This window comes from Miniopterus natalensis, chromosome 13, assembly GCF_054644295.1.
Source record: "Miniopterus natalensis isolate mMinNat1 chromosome 13, mMinNat1.hap1, whole genome shotgun sequence".
In the NCBI taxonomy this organism is placed as follows: domain Eukaryota; kingdom Metazoa; phylum Chordata; class Mammalia; order Chiroptera; family Miniopteridae; genus Miniopterus; species Miniopterus natalensis.
Window position 1 is genome coordinate 19056092 of NC_142093.1, and position 21614 is coordinate 19077705.

A 21614-nucleotide genomic window follows, 5' to 3' on the forward strand; every position below is an offset into this window, starting at 1 on the left:
CACCTAAGCTAAGAAGGACAGAGCAGCAGGGCAACAACTAATCCTATCTGAGGTGTCAGACCCTCAAGGCTGCTCCATTCAAAAGAATTAGGCATGCTCAAATCTCTTTCCCCAGTTAGCAGTGTCCTCAGGAAAGAAAACCAAAGAAAATTTCTTCCTACTTTACAATTTAGTGTAGAATCTGTTCAGGTTTTACTAAGATGGTGGCAACACACCAGTAACTCTGAGAAAATGCAGTGAGAGTGGGAGGCTAAATGGGTTAAGGGCTGCCCGAGGGGCCACAGGACTGAAGTGGGTCAAAACCATTCCTTGGGACCAAGGATCAATTCAGAGTGAAAAAAAAAAAAAAAATTTACATTTTACTAGAAATCTAGTAAATTTTCTTTAGAAACTGAGAAAGGCAACGTGGTACAGAGGGCAAGCACATAAGCTTACTTTTTTCAAGTGGATCAGTTATATTTTCTATTTTTAAAATTTTTATATTATTGTAGTAAAGGCCCTTAACATGAGATCTACCCTTTCAACAGATTTTTAAGCACATAATACAATACTGTTAACTACAAGCACGATGTAGGGCAGCGGATCTCTGGAACTTATTTGTTTTGCATTATTGAAACTTTATACCTGTTAATCAGCAACTCTCCAGTTCTGCCCCCCCCCCAGTCCCTGGCAGCCACAGTCCTGCTCTCTGCTTCTGTGAGTGACTATTTTAGATACTTCATATGAGTAGATTCATGCAGTATTTGTCCCTCCATGACTGGCTTAAAGAGACATATACTCAGATTAATTTAAATGCCCTGACAATGATTTAAAATTCCATTAAAGAAAAGAAATGTTCACTTGTTCATCCCGTTTTTTATTACATTTGATAAACATCCTGTCTGTTCAGTGAAACTGTCCATACTCGCAGGGTTACCGAGATAAGGCTCCATCTCGAAATGCACATCATATTTTCCTCTCCAGTTATGCCTTTTGTCCTTCAAAAGTAAACGTGGATATTTTGTCCCAAATGAGGGCTTCTCCTGCAGCTTACACCCTGTCCTCATAACAATGCCTGTACTTATCAAAATACGAGCTATTTCACCTCCGGTTTTAGAGCGTAAGGGGCATATTTTTCTGTTTCCTTCACAATGATTAGCCTAGTGTTGGATACAAATCAGAGCTTATTAAGTATGTGCAGATCGGCTGATATATAAATTCTTTTCTAGCCTTGAACCAGTGAAGCATTTGGCCTGCTAGGTAATGGCCTGGAAGGATGACTCAGAAAAGAGTCCATAATTTAAACAGTTCAGCGTGTCTCAACTCTGAAACCTCCTCACTTGCTAAGATAAAACTTCTTTGCATACTACATTATAACCCCAAACTCTAATTAGCAGTGGGAAATGAAATTACACCAGCAAAGGCGGCAATCTGGCTGAGGTGTAAACAACCCTTACGCACATAATCAATTAGGGCTCCTGGAGGCAGCGAGTTCAAAGGCATAAATGTTCTGTTTTGTTTCTTTATTTTCACCCTGCCATTCATGAAAGCAGATGCATCTATAAAAACATTTCTTGTAGTTATAATATATATTTGCAGATACTACTACATGCGATTTGGTTCCAAGAAGTAATAAACATTTCAGTCTGAAAAGATAGTCCAACAAATCCATTAAAATCCGAAAATTATCCATCTAAATTTCTTAATTAGCATATTACCCAGGAAAATTTTATGTCAATGTAAAATACCTATTTTTAATTTTAATTAAGTAGGTTGCGCTTTCATAGGCTAAATGTAGCAGATAAAATTCTTCTGCCATGAAGTAAGTCTTCACTGTATTGGACTCAAGGTAATATGTGCTAAGAGCCTTTCCTGTCTAACGTTATTTTCTCTAGTATTTTTCATCATTTCTGATTCCCCAAACACATAATTACTCTTCAGACCACTTCAAGTTTTCTTAATATTTTTGTTTCATTTTTTTTTACAGTTGGTTGACTTCTTGTATTACATATTTCATCTATGCTCAGAACTGAAGCACTCTCTCCTATAGCTAGGTCTTTATTCCTTAGAATTCTATAAAGCAAAAGAATATTGGTAATATAAACAGCAAACACAAAGTATTATATTCTCTGGAATATAATAATAATAATTCCATAAAATCTATATAATAATGAAATTTTCTTTTCCCCCAAAAATGTGATATAAATATTTAGTGTCAAATAGGTATATTTGTTAAGATGTCTTGCATATTTTATTTCCTAGTTAATGTAGTTACAATCATACTTGAAAATGTAAGAGTTGTTAAAACAAAATTAATTTTGGAAAGATCTATTGTTTAATAAATTATATTGTGGCTAGAATGCCCAGGAAACTGATTTGTTAAGAAATATATTATATAAATTTTCCAACTTACATATTTTGTTTTTCAACTCTACATTTTAAACATGTAATAGCAAATACTGGTGATCTTTTGAGTTGTCTTCCAAAAATGATATTAATGCTGAGCTACAACTAAGTGCTATAATTAAAATGGATATGTATCTATATTAGTTAATTAACCTTAACATTTTCTGGAAGAGTCAAACTAGGTTAGACCTTGGAAGACCAAATAACATTTTGTAATAATTATTACCACTGAACTAGCATCATTAAAGAACAACCATTAATAGCACATCAACTTTGTGGATATCACCTACTAAGCCACAAATCAAATCAGCATATTCTTCATTTACTTTTTATTAGCTGTTAACAGAATTATCTGCTGAAAGTCAAGATTGGCTGGCATGAGTTGAATATCTGTCACTGACTGAGTTTATACAAATGTATGTGTAATTATATCTATTTAATGGGCTTATCCATTATACTTATAAAATGTTTTGCCAAGAAAACATTTTGTTAGAGACCATAAGCACCACTTATCACTTATCAGTATTTTCTCAAATATAGATTTTGATCATAAAATGGTCAGGTTGAAATAATTCAACTAATTTATATAAAATAATATAAATGAACAGTCACAGACATACTTATAAATTTAAATGACTCCTGTACTAAAAATAAGATCAAAGATTAGGAATCTATTTTGTTCTTAAAAACCAAAGGTTCAATAAAGGTGACTGCCTCTTCATCTCCACCCCTGATCAGACTGGATCCTGTTTCTACCTTGGTTAATGGCTTCTTAAAATTAGATAGCCTTTACATCCAGACATGTCGAGGAATCTCTTTATGGTGCTCTAACAAGAATCATAAATTCTGGATTTGCACAGATCATTAAACAAACAAACAAACAAAAAAGATTTTTTTGAAGTATTTAATGAAGCTCAGTGGTGTCAACGGTCCCATCTATGTATTGCAGGTTTTTAAGAAAGTAATCTTGAGATTAACTGTGTAATTCGAGGAGATAAAAATTCATTCTTAAAGATAAATTGGGTTGACTCTACAAAGTTCAATTTCACTGCATGAGGACAAAACTCTCTCATTTGGATCTGATTGTGTGGAAATGACACTAGAAGCAAGTACCAGAAAAAAAAAAATCCATAAAAAATATAGAATAAGGAACCTGTGATAATATTAGGTTTTTCTAGAAACATGTTTGAATCCTTGGTGCCTACCTTAAGGCTAAGTCCCAGTCACCCAAACAAATTTATTTATGCAAGAGACCTATTAAAACATCTACCAAGTTTTTCATCAGTAGTAAAACTCTATAATGTCAAGATAAAAATTCTTTAAAATTAAAATTCTAGTTAAAGAAAAATATATAGGGCTGTAATTGTATTCCACTTGTAAATACAATGTTTCACCATTTCTAAAATTCCACATTTCAACTTAGTGAATAAAATTCAGTGAGAGATTTTACAAATAGGACCTGGCGATGGTCTATAATAATCCTAAGAACATGTATACAGAGATGCCATACTAATAATTCCACCAATTCTTACCATCTTTCATAAGATATATAGATTTCTAAAGCTTGAGTTTGGCAATACTCCTTCCTTCTCAAGAATTAAATCAACTTAGTGGCATAGGCCGAGTGTTTTACATGGAGCTGGCAGAAGAAATTTTTCCATCAAATCACTCAGTCTTTTCTCCCCCCCCTTCTGCTTCTACACTGTGCCCAAAAGAAGGTTATTCATTTATTTATGGTTCGGTAAAAGTTCTGGACCGCAGAATAGATAGGAGAAGCCTCTCAAATAAATAAGTACAGAGCCGATACGAGAAACCAAGACAAAATTTTCATGAGAAACCATCCTAAGTCAAATGAGTAAACAAAACAAAACACCCAGTTGGTGATATTTAGGGGCCACCCTAGTGAGTTCATTTGATAGCATGCAGTGCTCCTTTAGTGATATGCAACACACTTTTATATGGCTTCCATATGCTAGCTAATACAAGAGGCTAAATAACTGAAATGATTAGAAAACATAACAAGAAATTATATTCCTTGCAAAGGAATACAGTTTATACGCTAACGTGGGCAGGATCGCATACGACGCAAGGCCTTTGGGAAAATCCTTCCTGGGTGTACGCAGGATATTCATTTGCTACTATATCACCTTTTTACAAAACATGTGCCCTAAGAAAACACATTTCAATAAGTGAAACATTAACATTTATAAGCACCAACATAAAATAGAGATAGTCATCAAAAGCTATCCCCCCCACACACATCCAAAGATGGATATTATACTCTGTTGTGCTTGATTTCATTGTGATATCACACCCATAGTTATTCATCTCTGTAAAACAATGTCAGGCTTTGGAAGGCTCAGAAAAATGTGTTCCCTCTGCCCACCCCACCCCCACCCCGTGCTTGTTTTCCCTATACTTCTAGCAGGAGAAATTTCATCTTGGAGAGACTATATTTGTCATTTGACATCTATATGCCATTTACACAAGAGTTAACCATTTATAGAACAAACTATATTTTATATTTTTTCCTGAAATTCCTACGTTGGCAATGCTTCAACCGACAGAATCATTTAATTATTGACCTTTGCTGCATTGCAGATATTGTAAATAGTTTCCCTTCTTCCTTCTGTCCAGTTTGGACAGTGCTCATTGAGTCAAATTTTCTGGTTTGTTTTTGGTGAGTGCAATGCCCCCTCCTAGGCAAGAAAGGAGGAATAGCTCTCTAAATAGCAACTGTCAACGGAAAAACCAGTGCACAGCCAGGCGCTACATGTTACAATGTTGGCAAATGTCACCGTAAAGTGGCATTAGGAGCAATAAATTGTTCCCCGCTTCTATTCTCTGACCTGTGCCCTGGCAGAATGCTTGGACAGAATCTCATTTCTCTCCCCATCAGTGCATTAGTCGGGGAAAGGGTTTCTTTCATCATGTAAAGTAAAATGAGACTGGAACTAAGTAGGTGCTACATGACTTTTTCCACGCTGGCATAAAACTGAAAAAGCAGGATCGGTCATTAAGTCATAACTAAGCATTAACATTTACGCAAAACATTATCTTACACTGCCACAAAACCACAGTGTCGGATAAAAGCCACAGAAACTGTTTCAGCCGGCCCTGGGAGCCAGGAAATCCTTTTCAGAAGTGTGTCTTCTCTGGGCTTTCCCAATTAGTACTCAGCAATGGAATCGGCAACCTGCTGTGATGACTTAAACATTCCCTTACTGTGTGTATATTATGTGATCCAAAATAGAACGCAAATTTTTCAACCCATCACAAGTGGTTTGATAAACAGTGTCAGCAGACTTATTTTATCATGATCTATAATGTACTTAAAATATATAAAAGTGCAAAAGTAAAACTAAAACTAAGATGCTGTGTATAGAGCACGTGGATGATGCACAGCGAGGGCTGAGATTTGAAAGCGGTCAGGTAGAGGGACTATCCCATCCCTTCCACGCCATCTAGTTTCTAAGAACATGCACACACTCCCACATCCATGAACGCACTCAGCACACGTGCACATATGTATATATTAAAAGAAGAACTTACACAATCTCATCATTCTGGAACTCGAGCTCCCCGCAGGTGTCCTCGAAGTCCTCCCCTCCACCTCTGGCAGTGCCCTCGAGGGTCTTATAGGGGACGATGACGTTTCCTCGAGCTCCAGACGTTCTCAACACTTTCACCTCCATGACGCCGATGCTCTCGCTCACGTGAGTCACGGGCTCCTCGAACGTGAAGATGCCCGCGTGGTCGTCGTCGAAGATGGTCACGGTGGCCGTGCAGGGCGAGCCGAGGCACGCGAGCGCGGCCACGTGGTTGGCCTCCAGGATGCCGTCCTCCGAGGCCTCGGGCGACACCTTGACGTTGCTGAGGTGCACGAGGAAGTTCTCGTCCTCCTCGAAGATGTCGTCGTCGATGATGCCCACGCGGATCTCCTTCTGGGTCTCGCCGGGCTTGAAGACCACGGTCCCCTCGGTGAATTCATAATCGGAGCCCGCGTTGGCCGTGCCGTCCTCGGTTCTGAAGTCGACGCACACGGTGTTGGTGAGGTCGCCACCTCTGCGGACAATGGTCAGGGCCACGGTGCCGCAGTTCTCCAGGCACTGGTAGGTCCCTTGTTCGAAGAAGATCTTGCTGACCGGGTCGTTCTCGGCCATGTCTGGGTTCACCTCGTGCATGCTGACGGCCTTGCGCGCCTGGTCGGCCGCGTGTCGCTTCAGAATGTTGCCCGCTCCGGTCATCAGGCGGGTGGCCTGAATGCGGTAGAAGGCCCGGCTTTTCTGCTGCTGACTGAGGACCTGGTAGTTCGCTAATTCTATCAACTGCTCTATTTCTTTATCTGGGTGCTTCTGCTTGAGCTCCTTCAGGATCCTGGCCATTTCCCGCCTGGCCTCTTCGTCGTCCTGGTCCCTCTCATCGACCTCCAGAACCAGGGCGCCGTCTAAGAAGTTGTCAACGTGGGAATTGACCACTTTCCCATCCATCTCGATCTCAGTCTTGGAAGACGGCCTGTCCCCCTCGTGTTCAATAATCATCCCCCTCTGCTTGCCAGCCCGATACCTCTTGTAGACATACTTGTAAAACAGAAGCCTCCTGTCGGCCACCCAGGCAAACACGACGCAGATGGGGAAGAAGAAGAAAGTGAGCAGACCTTCCCAGACCTCCACGACCCCGGGGGAGATGACGGACAGGATAAGGTAAAGCCAGGTGTAGGCAAAGATGCTCCAGGCCGCCGTCACGAAGAACACGCGCAGATGCTTGATCTTCCTGGTCTCTCCATCGGGCACCACGTAGACACAAAGGGCGATGATGATGAACATGTTGAAGGCGGCGCTTCCCACGATGGTGCTGGGGCCCAGGTCCCCCGCAGTGAAGTTATGGCCACACACTTCGATCACCGAAAGGAGAATCTCGGGGGCAGAAGAGCCCAGGGCCATTAAGGTCAGGTTGGAAACCGTCTCGTTCCAGATCCTCACGGTTGTCTTGGTGGTCTCTCCATTGGGCTTCTTTATGGTTATTTCTTTCTCTTGAGATGTGATGACTTCTATGGAGGACATGAACCGGTCGGCAATGATAGAGACTCCGAGAAACATGTAGACCATGGCCACAAAATACACAGTAGCTCTAGCAATTTTGTCCCCAAAGGAAGGGTCTTGGGGCTCCCAAATGGGTAAAATCACCCCTTTCTTACAGTAATATGAGCCGGTACACTCACCAGTTTCATTGCCTTCTCCTTCCATCTCTGCCTCAGCACTTATGTGGTCCACATGGGAAAATAAGACAGCCATGATGGCCAACAGATGAAATCCCAGGGAAAAGGTGGGTGAGAGACTTACTCGCAACATGATGTACGGTGGCTGGCTTCCAACTGTCCCAACCTACTGCTAAAAATAAGATGGGGGTTGGGTGGGAAAAAGAAATTGTATCATTAGAGCCAGAGCCAAAGCACGACTAATTATTTATTTTTATTAATTTTACCAATGATTTGCTTACACTTCACTATCACCATCGATGCTGAATCATTGTTCTAAGAATCCACGTGTGATTAAGTGAAGTTTACAGCTCAGTCTCTCTGCTTGTGGATTGTCTACATGCAGTCCCCATTCACCGAGCAATGCACACAGCTGACTTACTGGAAATGAACAGTTCAGTGATAGCCTTGCCTGGCTGCATGCACATTGATGTATGCTAAGAGCCAATTAGAAGGAAAAAAACCAAACTCTTGAAGCGGTAAATAACTTTCTCCTTGTTGCTGAAGCAGATTTCCTTTTAAATTTTGGTTAATACAGTTACCTTCCAGAAACTGCTTCATTGACCAAATCACCCTATTATAAGATTGATGCTTTAGTGGTGGTCCTAAGGTTTCATGGATGAGGAAATTAAGGTCAGAAATGTTACCTCCTAAGCCATCTCCCCCCCTTCCACAGATAGTATTTGATGTTTTCACAATCCTATGTAAAATGTGGGTAGAAGCTGCTTTGGAAGATTTTGCTAATTTTTATCAACCTAAATAAATCTAAGAAAAAGAAAATAAAATGGTTTGAAGTTCAGAATTTAAAAATCCTACCAATACAGGGTCTGGTGATCATCTTAAACTCTGGAGCACACTTTACACTAAATGTCATGAAATCATGTCTTACTGCTCCTAACTTACTTGGAAACACAGAGAAATCTTCACATTTGCCTGCAATCAAACCTCAGTGGTATTTGTATTTGAGGAAAAAAGTCTGCTGTAATGCAATATTTCCACACACTTAGTACAGTTTTTAAGAGCATGTTTGATGAGAGCACATTTCCTCCTAATTTTCAGCAAGCCCAGGTCTCCTGACGCATTAGCAGCTGGGCAGCTGGTCCTTCAAGCACAGCTCTTCATATCTGTGTACAGACCTTGCTAGAGAATCTGCAGGCTGTCCACAACAGGAAAGGGAGACAACCAGGCCCATATCTGGTTGTGTGTGCAAGGCTCTTTCCTGGCAGGCTGTGAAATCAGCGTTACCAGCCATAAAGTGTTCCTTCTTAGTGTTGATGTCATACTTTCCATGATCCTTCTAAAACACATCTTAGTTCTATAGAGGGTTCAAGTGACCAAAAAGTGCAGGAGTGATAATTCCATCTCAATTAGCTCATGTGGCAGAATGACAGTGACCACAAAGTGACATATGATGAAGGGCTGTAGGCAATTAGGGTTATGGCAACAGAGTCACTGAGCAGCTCAAAGCTTGGAAAGCAAAGCAAAGTGGTGGACTGAGCCATCGTGGCTCTGAATTCACCCACCAGCTTAGGCAAAACTCAACTTGGAGCTTACATCACCTCTGCCTCCAGGGCTTGGTGGAATAGAGGAAGGTTTGCTCCAAGTCAGGGTAACTTTGGTCTAGAAGGTTAATTATGACAGCAAAGTGGTGACAGGAAGGGGTCCTGAGCCAGGACACTGCCTTGTGGCCCAATAAAAAGTTCAAAATGGAGCTGGATTGGTCTCTCATAGCCTCAGGCTGTCTGAGTCTCTCCCACATTCACCTGTATTCACAGGCCCATGTTAGCTGCTGATGGCACATACTGGAAACTGCACCAGGGCCCAGCACACTGGCAGACCTTCAGAGAACCCACCCTCACCTAAGGCCCTTCATCACTGTTGGGAGATATGCTCTGACATTTTCCTCATGCTAAAGAAGACACAGAGAGAGTTGTGGTGGTAGGATTCCATTCTAAGGAATAGGCAGAAAAACAGAAGCGTATGTTCAGAATATGCAAAAGTCCACGGTCACTACGGCTGCTTGTTTAGACAGTATAAGGCTTTGGGTGGGTTGCAGGATATCTTAAAATGGATGACGTCGAACCAGCTGCAAGAGTAGTGGAAGGTCTAGTTCTGACTCCCTTACACAGCCATTTCATTCCACAAATATTTATTTGTGCCACCTAATGTGCTTCAGAATGACCTGCTAGGCTCTCTTCCAGGTCCTGAGAATTAGTCAATGAAGGAAACAAACAAATAAATGGAAATGTCAGATGGGAAAAAGTGCTGTCATGGAGTGGGAACAAGATAAAGGGATAGGAGTGTGTGAGAGTGTGTGTGTGTGTGTGTGTGTATACACTCACACGACATGCATGACTTATACTGGATGGTTAAGGAAGGCCTTTCTGACAAGGGCACATTTGAGCAAAGTCCTGAAGGAAGCAAGGGACCATGTCTTAAGGATGGATATTTGCAAGAAGACAATTTCAGATAAGTGCCAAGACCCCGATGAGTGGAATTGTGCTTTGCATGTTGTAGGAACCACAGAGAAACCAGTGTAATGAGAGGGCAATGAGAGAAGGGAGCAGGGCACAGGGGAGAAGGACCATGAGGGGCACTGAGGCCACTATAAGGCACTGACTTTTGAGTGTGAGGGAGATGGGAACCACAGACAGGGAGTCTCTGATCACAAGTATAATATGAGTTGATTTTCCTTTTAAAAAGGATCTCTAGTTCAGTGGAGAAAGACTATAGGCACAAGGGTGGAAACAAAAAAACCAGCTTTTGACTATTATAAAAAAATCTGTTTTATAAACGATCCCAATGCCTGGCAGATATAAAAATGATACAGTAGAGATCTAAAGTTTAAAAAGGTAAAAGACACATTTGTAGTGACCCTTTTGGAAGATTTGCAACTTAAAATGTCTTCGGAGACTGTAAGGATCAGAAAGGGTGAGTAGCTGTTCAGAGACTGGTACAGAACAGAGACAGTAAACACTGAACAGAGATTCAAACTTGCACCTGTCTTTGAGACTGATACGATTAACCACTGCCTTCAAATTGCTGCCAAATCTCACTATCCATTGCATTCTTCACATTTCAGCCAAAATGAACTTCCTAAGGCAAGTTTGACTCTCTTGCTCCCCTTAAAACTCTTCATTGGTTGCCTATTGCCCTGAAGACAAACACAAGCTCCTCAATAGGCTGTTTCAGATCTTTTAGGATGTAGCCTCTGAATTCTAGAATATAGAAAGTCTCATGTCTGAACATGAAAAAAACACACACCTTTCTTACCTCCAGGTCTTTGCATATTGTGTTTTCTGTGCCCTAAACTATTTTCCTTCTTAAAAGCAAGTTTCAAAATAGCACAATAGCAAATGAGAGTTGATTGCCTAAGAGAATAACACTAGGTTCCATTCTTCAACACTACCCCAGACACCATGCTGAAATTCTTTACATGGATCGTTATATCTAATACTTACAATAACCAGCACTGCTGCATTACACAGCTCCTGCTGCTGCCATTTCCATTACAGCACCCCCTGTGGTTGTGCAGTGCCCAGTGACCTAATAATAACCCTCAGCAGTAGATATTATTGGCGCATTTTGGAGGTGAGAGAACGGAAGCTCAGACAGGTTAAGTACTTGTTGAAAGTCATACAGATGTGGTAGGCAGTTAGACAGATATGAGCAGAGCAAGGATGATGGGCCTGGTATAGAAGAAGGTCACCAGAGTGGAAAACCCTGGGTGCCTAGCAAAGGGCTAAACTGGGAAAACCAGGCCCTTGTCCCCAGGGTAACTTTTCCTCCCCTAGCATATCTCTGGTCATGCGGTTTAGACCCTCTGACTTCTCATAGCACTGGTCATGCACTTTGGACCTTCCCCTGACCTTCCCCTGTCTGGCATGTTGCTAGTCATGTGGGTTAGACCCCCTTAGAGGGCAATGAACAAGGGGGCCAGAGAACAGCCCTTAAGCATTAAACCCGGAGGACAATGAGGTTCTGACCCCCAACAAATACATCTAGGGCTCAGTTGTGTTTCAGCCTCAGGCCCAGAAAAGCAGCAAAACCAAAGAAGTGATACCACAGCTGCTTCAGGACCAGCTGCATTGACCAATGACCCCCTGTCCTGGTGCTGACCAATCATGGAGACCATGGCCCTAAAAGGACATACCTGGAAAGCAGATGAATATTCTATTGAGATACTTCCCTGGGACCACCCCTGAAATTTCCACCCTTAAAAGCCCTAGAACAGAGGACCCAGCATGCTCTCCTTGGAGCCAACATTTCTTGTCCTCTCTCCCTCTTCTTCCCCCCAAGTGCCTTACCTTTACCTTTTTGTTTCCTAAGCTCCAAAGGCCCTTCTTTTGCCTCTGTAACTTGTTTCCTGAATCCATTTCTTCTACAGCTCACTTCTTCTACCTCTAGTTAAACTTTTGCTTATAGTTTGAGGCTTGGCTCTGAATTCTTTCTTATCCAGAAGTCAAGTACTGAAGTTGCTGAATCCAGGTCTGGTCTGACTCCACTGGTCTAACACCTAGTGCTGTTTTGGGCTCCGACACAGAGAGTAAACTCCTGAACTGGGATTCAAACCCTGGGCTGTCTCTGAGGCTGATGTAATCTACTGCTCCATTATATCATCCCTGATAGTGTGTGAAGTAATCTTTGAGAACTAGTAAACTTGGGCTTGGACGAGCCCATTGGAAAACCTCTTGGCTTTCATGTAGGGTAGGAGGGCCTCAGTGGCAAAAGTCCCATGGAAGGTTTCCAACAGCCTGGCTCTCATCTCATGGATTAGAGAGTCAAACAGACAAGCATCAATAGCTGCGATGTAACGTGGGCTGGCAGGTTCCTAGAGACAGCTGCCCTTCACTCTCCAGCCTTTCAGCAATCACCTGGCATCCTCTCCCTGCTCGCACTCTCGGGGCAGTCTCGTAGGTCGGCCAAGGAAAAGCCCTGCCCCAACTCACATCTCACAGTATGTTCTTAGCCAAAAGGGGACCAGATGTGCAAGGGTGGATGAAGCAGTGAAAATCCATCACCGCCATCAGAGAACAAGGAAGGGGCTTCTGAGGTTAACTCAAAAACATTACAATTATATTAGAAAACGGGTAGTATTATAAATGTTGAAATCAGTGGATACAAATCACTGATACAGCTTATTGTCAATGAAGCAACTAGAAAGAACTTTCTGGGCTTCAGTTTCTTTCTTTCTTAAGTTAACAGCAAATCCAAAGGCTTGTGCGGAAGTGGGATGGGTGTTACTTAAGCAAGAGCTCTCCATTCTTTTGTCTCCAATCTTTCAGGGTCTTTCCTCTGTCATCAGATATAGACCTACTTGGCCCGCCCCACTTTTCCCTCAAATGTATATTTCCCTGAAAATTAAGCAGGAAATAGAAGCTGTCGATATGTTGGTCTGCTGCCTGGCTTTCTAGTATTTTGCGCTAATTGAATCCACTGAACTCTGTAACAAGGGGTAGGCTGGTTTTAACGGTGACTTCAGATCAATTTTTACATCCATGGCCAGTTCTTGCCTGGAAATACCCATTACATCGTCCAGATGGGTCTTCAGCACAAGATCAGGAATACCTGAATTATCTTTCGCTCACTATTTATTTTAAAACAAATCAAAAAACCCCACCACTTGCAGATTACAGAAATGGCACTGGCAAAGGGTGGTGAAACGATAGCCAACTGAGTAGGCCCACTAACCTATGCCAAAGGGAGACCTCATAGGAACGGAAGCATGCACCTGCCTGCATCGAACTGCCGGTGTAAACAGCATGAGGAAGACTCCACAGCCAGGCCCGAGGGTTAGTGAGGCAGCACAGCAGGGGGTTTCCTGTGAAAAGCTACAGCCGTTTTGATTAGCAAGGAGGACCCGAGTCAGAGACAAGGAATCCCTCCAGCACGCCCACTGGTCCAGTGCAGGAGGCGGCCTAATCTCATTCTGTTGACTGGCAGCTGGGGTTATTCCAAGGAACTCCTTGTCTCTCCATCAGGACCTGGAATTCCCTCCTATGTAATGCTTGCTGACTGAAAGCCTCAAAGCTAAGCAATTAATCTGCTCCGAGCAACCACAAATTCTACGCACTACTGAGGCAAGCGCTTCCGAACGCTTCTAGACAAAAGACATGATGCCAGAGCTTGACTTTCTGTATCTGACTACGCATCGAGGCTGCAAATTACTGTCCTGGCCCCCAGTCCCAGGCATTCAGGCTTGACCACACTTCAGGAAGGCGCTCGGTTTCCACGTAGCTCTCGGCTATTCCCTTTTTTTTTCTTTTCAATGAGACAGTTTCCTCTTTGCTGCCTGATAAATTGGCACAGGTCCTCAAGGGGACAGGCAGTGAGAGGTCATGTAAGAGGATCAAGTCCTTGGGCCTGAACTTACAGGACTAGAGTGAGGATCCTGTCCCATGTCAGAAAACACCCACTGTCATTCATTAAAGGAAGTAACGGGGGTAATGGTCAGGCAACGTGGCCAAAAAAGGAAAGATGGATTTAGGATTTAGGATAAAGAAGAAGTTATTAAAAAGTTGTGAGCTGTACCCCTGGGCCCTTTCCCCTATTTTGTTTCTCTATATAGAACTTATTATTTTTTATATGCTGTACAATTTACTTAATGGTTCTATTTATTGTCTTTCTCTCTCTAATAGGGCAGGGATCTGTGTCTCTTTTGTTTGCTGCTGTAGCTCTGGGTCCTAGAGCAGAGTCTGGCAAATGGAAGATGCACAGGACCTGCATCCTGAATGAACAACATCATTCAAACACGGTCGTGCGCTGGCTCGCCAAATCTCTGATAGCAAATCAGAATCCGGAGCTGGGCCTGGGCACTTGCAATTAAAAGTGTTCCCTAAAATGAGCAGAGGCCAGTATCATACTGAAGAGCCAATGCCAGTGTTAGGGGGAGAAGAAACGTATCTTAGCTCCTGGGCAGAGAACCTCCGATCTCCAGAACAAAGAAAGGGGCTGGGGCCTTGACATTTCCCCAGCACCTGGCTGGGGGTCCCCCTACACCAGCCCCAACTTGCTGATCTTTTTGCTGGAATGCCAAGACCATGTGTTCTGATGAGAAGGTCCTAATAGTTTGGACATTCTCAAGAAAGCATATCTTTGTCGCCTTTCAGTACAATAAAAAGGCATCCAGTCAAAACCAACCAAAAATCACCTCCATGACCAAGGCCTCACAAAAGGGAAAGTGCATCGAGTTTAACTGTAAATATATTAACTCTGCCCACTGACATGGAAATACGGGCAGGAGAATGAAAGCTGGAGAATAAAGAGAGTCTTCCAGTAATAAATCAATGACAAGGAGGTTAGAGGAAATTCAGAGAGCTGCACGTCACGCCAGCCACGATGGTCCCTGATCCACTGCGCCAGCGCCACGGGCAGTGTGAGCACCCGACTTGGGGCATTCATGACGACAGTGACTGAAACCACTGACTGAGCCCTTGCTTTGTCCCAAATGCTGTACCGATTGCTTTGCATCCATTTTCCCTGACCTCTATGACAATACTGCAAGGAGGTGTTACACTGCCATTTTACAAGTGAGGAAAATCAATCTTTTATAAGAGTAAACGGGCTGAAGGGAGGCAAACTTAAGGGCCAGGCACTCTGGACTATACTATAGTGGTTTCCCAAATGGTGGCACCTTTCCGCCTGTTTTCACTGTCCAGGCTAAACTACTGCTCTGCGGCAGCCAAGAGCTCCTTCCGCAGATACTCGGCGCACAAGAACCTTCCTCCCACCCGCAGCGTGAGTAGTGTGCACTGTCTCTCGTGTTCCTGCCTGTCTCCTGCCCCTCCAGCCCCCAAGGGAGGGTTTCGCAGGTGCTCCTGTTCACCACTTCATCACGTAGCAGGTAAAACAGGATCATCAGCTAAAACCTGACGTCTGAAATCACTCCAAAATCATGGAATAATCTCAAGGTTTTTCCACTTGGTCAGGAAAAAAGAGAAGAGAGAAAGAACTCCTAGCAGTGAGCAAGCAAAACTAAAATAAAAGAGGGCAATGAGTGGAGCTGGAGAGAATATCAAGTTTTGGCATAATGAATTAATACTTTGTTCAAATAAGAATAAATCGATATTTTTTTGGAGAATTTCAATGCAGCTCACAGATGAACTGTCTTAGGGTCAAGACGTTAAAAAAATTTTTTTTTAATTGGTAACTTATCCAAAGAAATGGAAAAACAACACATTCATTCACGGTTTTGTCTGCCAAGTGTTTATTAGACACTCTTGTGCGCCAGATACTGTGTTGCAAAGAGTAAGAGAATATCCCCAGTGAGGCCCACTAATCCTAGTGGGGCATTACAAGAGTCAAGGAGTGAGTCCCCTTTATAAAAGATAGGACTCTTTCATCCCTAGGGAATCCCAGGAGAGAGGAGACTTCGTAGGCATTCTGACAGTGGGCCACATAGTCCCCAGGTTAACGGACCTTGGGTTAATGGGGTCTTGCGGTTAGTACAACCAGGGTCCTAGAAACTTCAAACCGCTCAGCCTACAGTCCTGCAACAGAGAGATTCCAAGTGTAATCAGCTCCTGGAGGCAGGGCCTTGGAGCATCTCTTATGTTCTCTGTGGATCTTTCAGGGGCATCACGATGGACAATAATAACCATTTCAGATAATAACTTGTTCACCATGCACTCTGAAGAGAAAGAGCAGCCTTTCTTTGATGTTTGACCTTACACACCGGAAAAAAAATGAGGTCATATACATGTGTTTACATCTGAGTCACCAAAGAAAGATTTCCTACCTACAAATATTTTCCACACTAGCTTGATGACATTTCAACTTAAGAAATTTTTTTTTGAGTGAAGTACAGCCCTGCATATATTTCTAGTTCTAGAGAGTGAATCATTCATTTATTCTTCAAGCATTTATTGAGTGGCTTCTATGTGCAAAGCCCCAGGCCTAAAACTGTGGGGATTACAAAGGTGATTAACACATGGTGTTTGCACTCATGAATTTACAATCTTCAAGTGATAATTACTCAAATGACCATGAATACTAGGAAGAATATGGAAAATTCCATAAATGGAGGGGACTGGAAGGGTGACAAAAACTGGAGATAGTGAGGGGACATTCTGGAAGGAAGAAATGATGGAAAGCAATGCTTCTTCAACTTCCATTCAGGTAAGAATCACCTGGGAAGCTCATTAAAATGCAAATAACTGGGCCTGATAATCACATATGCAGTAGCTCTAAAGAGGAATCTCCAAATTTGAATTTTGACAAGTTCCCCAGGTGACTCTGATATGGGCAGTCTTGGCACCAGGCACTGTGAGAAATCGGCATAAAGGGTTGAAAGGGTAGAACTGGGTAGACGTGTCATAAAAGGCAGCGGGCAAGTTTAGCAAGCAGAGGCTGGAGAGCAAAAGAACTTAAATAAGGTACCTGACAGGAGGTAATGCCTAAAAAATAGAAGATAGTGGTTGTTGTAATATCAGGCAGATGTTGATGTGAAAGAAGATCTCAGGTAACTTCCTTCTCACAGACTGGACTCCAGGCAGCATCAAACGTGAAGCCCCTTGGTGAGTGTGTGTGGGAGGCAGGGGAGAGGAGGGCAGAGAAGAATGAACCTTACAGAAGATCACAGGGGCCCCCCTCAAAAAGGAGACTAAAGCACTGGGAATAACTTACATCTACTTCATAATTTTGCCAAGGGTTAGTCCTGCCTTCCCTATGTAGAAACAGGTGAGGATTGCTGGGACACTTCATGGACATGTGAGGAAGACCCAGCATGAATGGAATTTTCAGAGACCTCCTTTCTAGGTTCCATACACGAGTCCTGAACAGAGGTAGAAAATATGCAGACACATAAACCCCAGGCTAGAGGCCCTGGTGCTGAGGAGGGCTGTGCTCTTTAAAGGACAGGCTCTTTATGGGCTGTCATCCACTCCCCCATTCAATTCCACTCAACAGTAACTCTTCACGGTCACTCTCTTTGCTTTCCAGTCTGCCCCTTGGGACTAGGGGAGTTTTAATACAAAATCCAATTTCAAGCTATGTGATAGGAACCTTTAGAATGCTTTAAAAAAAATCTTTTTAAACAAGGAAAATGCTGGGTATGTGAGGCTGGTGAATTTCATCAGCTTTTTTCCTGAGTCATTAAGCTTCATCTTCAAGTAGATTGCTTTTCGGGAGATGGAATCCTATCAAACTTGAGGTTTGTGAGTCTTTTAAATTTTCCTGCATAGTCTCAAATCACAGTCCTTGAATGAATAAGGTGCACTTGAGGAGAGCAAAAGTAGGAAGTAAAAAGAAATATTTAAAGAAGAACTCAGGCTGAGAGATGCTCAGGTAATGGCAACCCTTCATCAATAGTCTACATTAAAATTTTTTGAAGTTCCTGACAATATACTCAGTGGCTCTAAATACAAGTGTATAGGTACACAGAACAAATTACTTTTAAAAATAGAAGCAGCTTAGAAAGGAGCTAGCCAAATTTTATTATTTAGAGGAATAAATTGAGTGGCTTATATAGAAAAAAATAAAGTGTTTACACAAATCTCTGAGCGTAGTTTATGAAACATACAGTTTCTCTACAAAATAAGGCATCTAGTGCATATGGCCTTTAAGCCAACCCTATATACTTGTAGTTGAAGAATTGTTTAAATATTGGCTTAAGTGTTATGACTTTAATATTAATAACTATGCCAAGACTATTATGTAATTGTCTTTTTGTGATCGGAAGATCCATAGGAGAGGACCAATTAAAAATGTAGAGAAAAAAGTTAGTGGAGGAAGAAATGTCAATCATTTACTCAGCAAATGAAGACAGTAACTTCTGCCTATTAAGCCTTTGCTTATGTAAGGACTGTTTTCATCAATATCAATGACTAACAAGAGAACATTCATTCATTCATTCAACAAAGGTATACTATGTGCCTTTCTATGTACAAAGTATTGGGACTAGAACCATAAACTAAATAGACACAATTTCTCTCCTCTTGGAATTTATTATCTAGCTGGGAACACAGATAACAGATGTTAATTTAATTGTTACAGAAAAGAAACATAATTATTAACTCTGATAAGTGCTGTGAAGGAAAAATACCATCCTGTAAGCGTAAGTAATGGAAGACTTGACCTACTAGGGTATTAGGAAAGGCTTTGCTGAAGAAATAATATGTGAGCTGAAATTTAAGACACTCACAGGAGGCCAGGCAAAAGGTTGTTGGAGTGCAAGGCCTTAGGTTGACAGTTTTTCAATGACCTTTCTCGGCAATGGGATTACTCACAGCCCTACCTTGTTAGATACACTGGGGTATGAGATCTTGTTTTTAGAAAATACTGAATGCAGCTACCATAATTTACATGAGACTTTTCCCCTCCGAGGTCACAGTTATGCAGCTACAGTTAACTGCATTCTACCACACTGCTGGGGGGCAATGTGTGGCTGGAAGGGTCACTGGCCTGGGGGCTGGACGAGGCTCTCACTGACCAGCCATGTGGCCCGTGGACAAGTCACTTGTCCTTTTTCAGCCTGATTTGTCAACTTGGGAAATTTTGCTGACAGTCTGAAGCTGTGATATTCTAGTCCCTCACTTTGGCGTTCGCGGTCATCACCATACCACAGCACCTCCCTCCCTCCCAGGGCAACTGAGCCACTAAATGGAAAGTGCCCAAACCGGCACCACATATTCCTTTCTCATGCTTTTCTCCCTGACCTCCATGATCTGTCTCAAAGGCCCGACTTCCCTTCATAAAACTCCTTTGATTGCTAGGAAGTCCCCTAAAAGTCACCCAGCTTTGTCCATTCTCCCTTTTCCTGACATCAAAACTCAGGCCACGATACCCTAAAAGACCTTTTTCAAAGCCACACATCTCAGAAACGACAGAGCTAGGCTCTGAATCAAGGTCTCTGAGTTTCTGGGTCATCCCTTTTCACACAACATCCATCCAACTGCTAAGACTCCCCAAGCCCACCGTTGCCTCTGTCTCTCTCGCCACCTGCCTGTGTCAGGAGCTGGCCAACTATGGCCAATGGGTCAAATCTGTCAGGTTCAGCCTGCTACCTGTTTTTTATAAGGTCCATGAAAGTAAGTTTTACATCTTTAAATATTTGAAGAAAAAAAAAAGAACAATACTTCATGATGTGAGAATTATATGATGTTCACATTTCGGTGTCAATAAATAATGTTTTATGGAACATGGCACGCTCGTTCATTTGAGTATTGTCTGTGGTTGCTTTCTCAGTACAACAGTGTTGAATAACTGTGACAGACCTCATGGGCCCTAAAGCCAAAAATGTTGTCGCCCTTTAAAAGACAGTTATGTGACCTTCGGTGTATGTCACTGTGTATGATTTTGTCTTCCTTCACCTGCCCATGGCAATGCCCTACAGTGAGCACGTTCATGTAAAGGCGCACAGTCAGGGACAGGGGCTCTCTTACTACCTCTCTCTCGTGTATTAAGAAACAATATCTGCTGAGCACTCATGTGCTGGAAACTGTTCCAAATGCTTTACAAGTATTAATGTAGTATTCCTTACAAAAATCCCATAAGGCTCTTTACTATTATTATTATTTCCATTTAATAAATGAAGAAAATGAGGCACAGGTGTTAAATATACCATTTGCTGAACTCAAATGATGTTACTCTGAGTACTCTAGGGTCCTTCCTTTGATTAGTCAACATCCTCAATCTGGAAGCAGAAGGCATAATTCTCTTTCCACTCTGGGGAATCATTGTCATTCATCCAGAGAGTCCTAAGGCCAGAAAACACAGGCATATTTCTGGAGCCTTCTACATGATCTAGGAAAAAAGGGAGATGTAACTTTGGTGAAATGACTTCAGAGTTATCGATCTTGGATTCCACTATCTCCAATTCCACTCTTAAATAATTTAATTTCATATGCTCTTCATATGCTTATTTGTTCAAAAAACACACAGAGATGATCTCTGAAGTCTTTCCCAGAGCAGCTAGCTGTGGTGCTCAGCAGGAAGAGGACTGGTAAGGAGGAGCTCTTAAAACAGGCCACTGATAAGCTAGAGGAACGTCCAGCAGAAGAAAGGCAGTGAGGAGTCAGGGAGAAAAGAGCCATCAACTCTGCCCAGCACCAACTCACAAAGTTAAGCTCTAAGGGGCTCATATCCGCCAACAATCAAAAGGCGGGTTGTTTTGAGAGGCATCTGAGCACCTGCCCAGACGCTCTCCTTTCGCCCCAGCTGACGCTGCTCACTCTGGAGCTCCACCACGGCCTAGGGAGGAAGTTTCGGTTCGCAGGTAGAGTAAGCAGCCCGTTTCTGTAAACCTGCTGCTAGGCCTGGATGCTGCCCATCGGGCAGAGCAGACCGCGAGAGCCCTAGGTCCAAGTGGAAGCAGGCCTGAGGAGCTGGAGCAGCTCAAGGAGCTCAAGGGGGAAAGCACAGAGACACTCAGTGCCAAACACAGAATAAACAGCTGTAATGGCTCAGAAAACATAACCATCCGATTCAAGAGAGGAGGAGACTGGCAGGTGTCACCTGCCTGACCCCTCAGATTGTTACAGCCTCTCTCCTTCAAGGCTGTGCTGGAAATTCATCATACATTTTGGTTTCACGTACAAAACACATTTGTGCAATGGCGTATGCCATCGTTTGTTCCAGATCCACAGTTCCCATGGCATGGTCCTGACTGTGACAGACAGCTGACTTGGAAAGTCTGGAAACGGCCCTAACATTGCTCCAGGGTAGTCCTTGTCGTAAATGAGCTGGGGCTGTTTATTTAAAAATAGCTAGACTTAGTTATTTTTAAAGTCTCTTTCACTCTCTGAGTACAAATTAAAATGCCTCCTCCGCCATGAAGCTTTTTCCAATATTCTCTTCTTCCTTTCGACTCGACAGCACTTGGTTCATGAGCTGCAGCGGTCTGTCTCACTCGGCTGGGTATTTGGTTGTTCTAGGCCAAAGAACATCTCTAAGAACAGAGAACATGGCTTTGAACAGCCTCAAAAATTGGAAGCACCACCTCTTAAGTCCTGGACAGTTATTTAGCAGAGCCATG

The 21614-nt window shown here is 42.7% G+C and overlaps 1 protein-coding gene across 4 annotated transcripts in view; it reads right to left on the minus strand.

The window, feature by feature from the left end:
- SLC8A1 (solute carrier family 8 member A1) overlaps window positions 1-21614 on the minus strand; it is a 249026-nt gene that overhangs the window by 222467 nt on the left and 4945 nt on the right. For all 4 annotated transcript variants that reach the window (XM_087823509.1, XM_087823508.1, XM_087823512.1 and 1 more), the window contains exon 2: window positions 5938-7775. In XM_087823509.1, coding sequence (XP_087679635.1) covers window positions 5938-7736 — 1799 coding nt within the window. In that variant the 5' untranslated portion in view covers window positions 7737-7775. The remainder of the gene's footprint in view (window positions 1-5937; window positions 7776-21614) is intronic.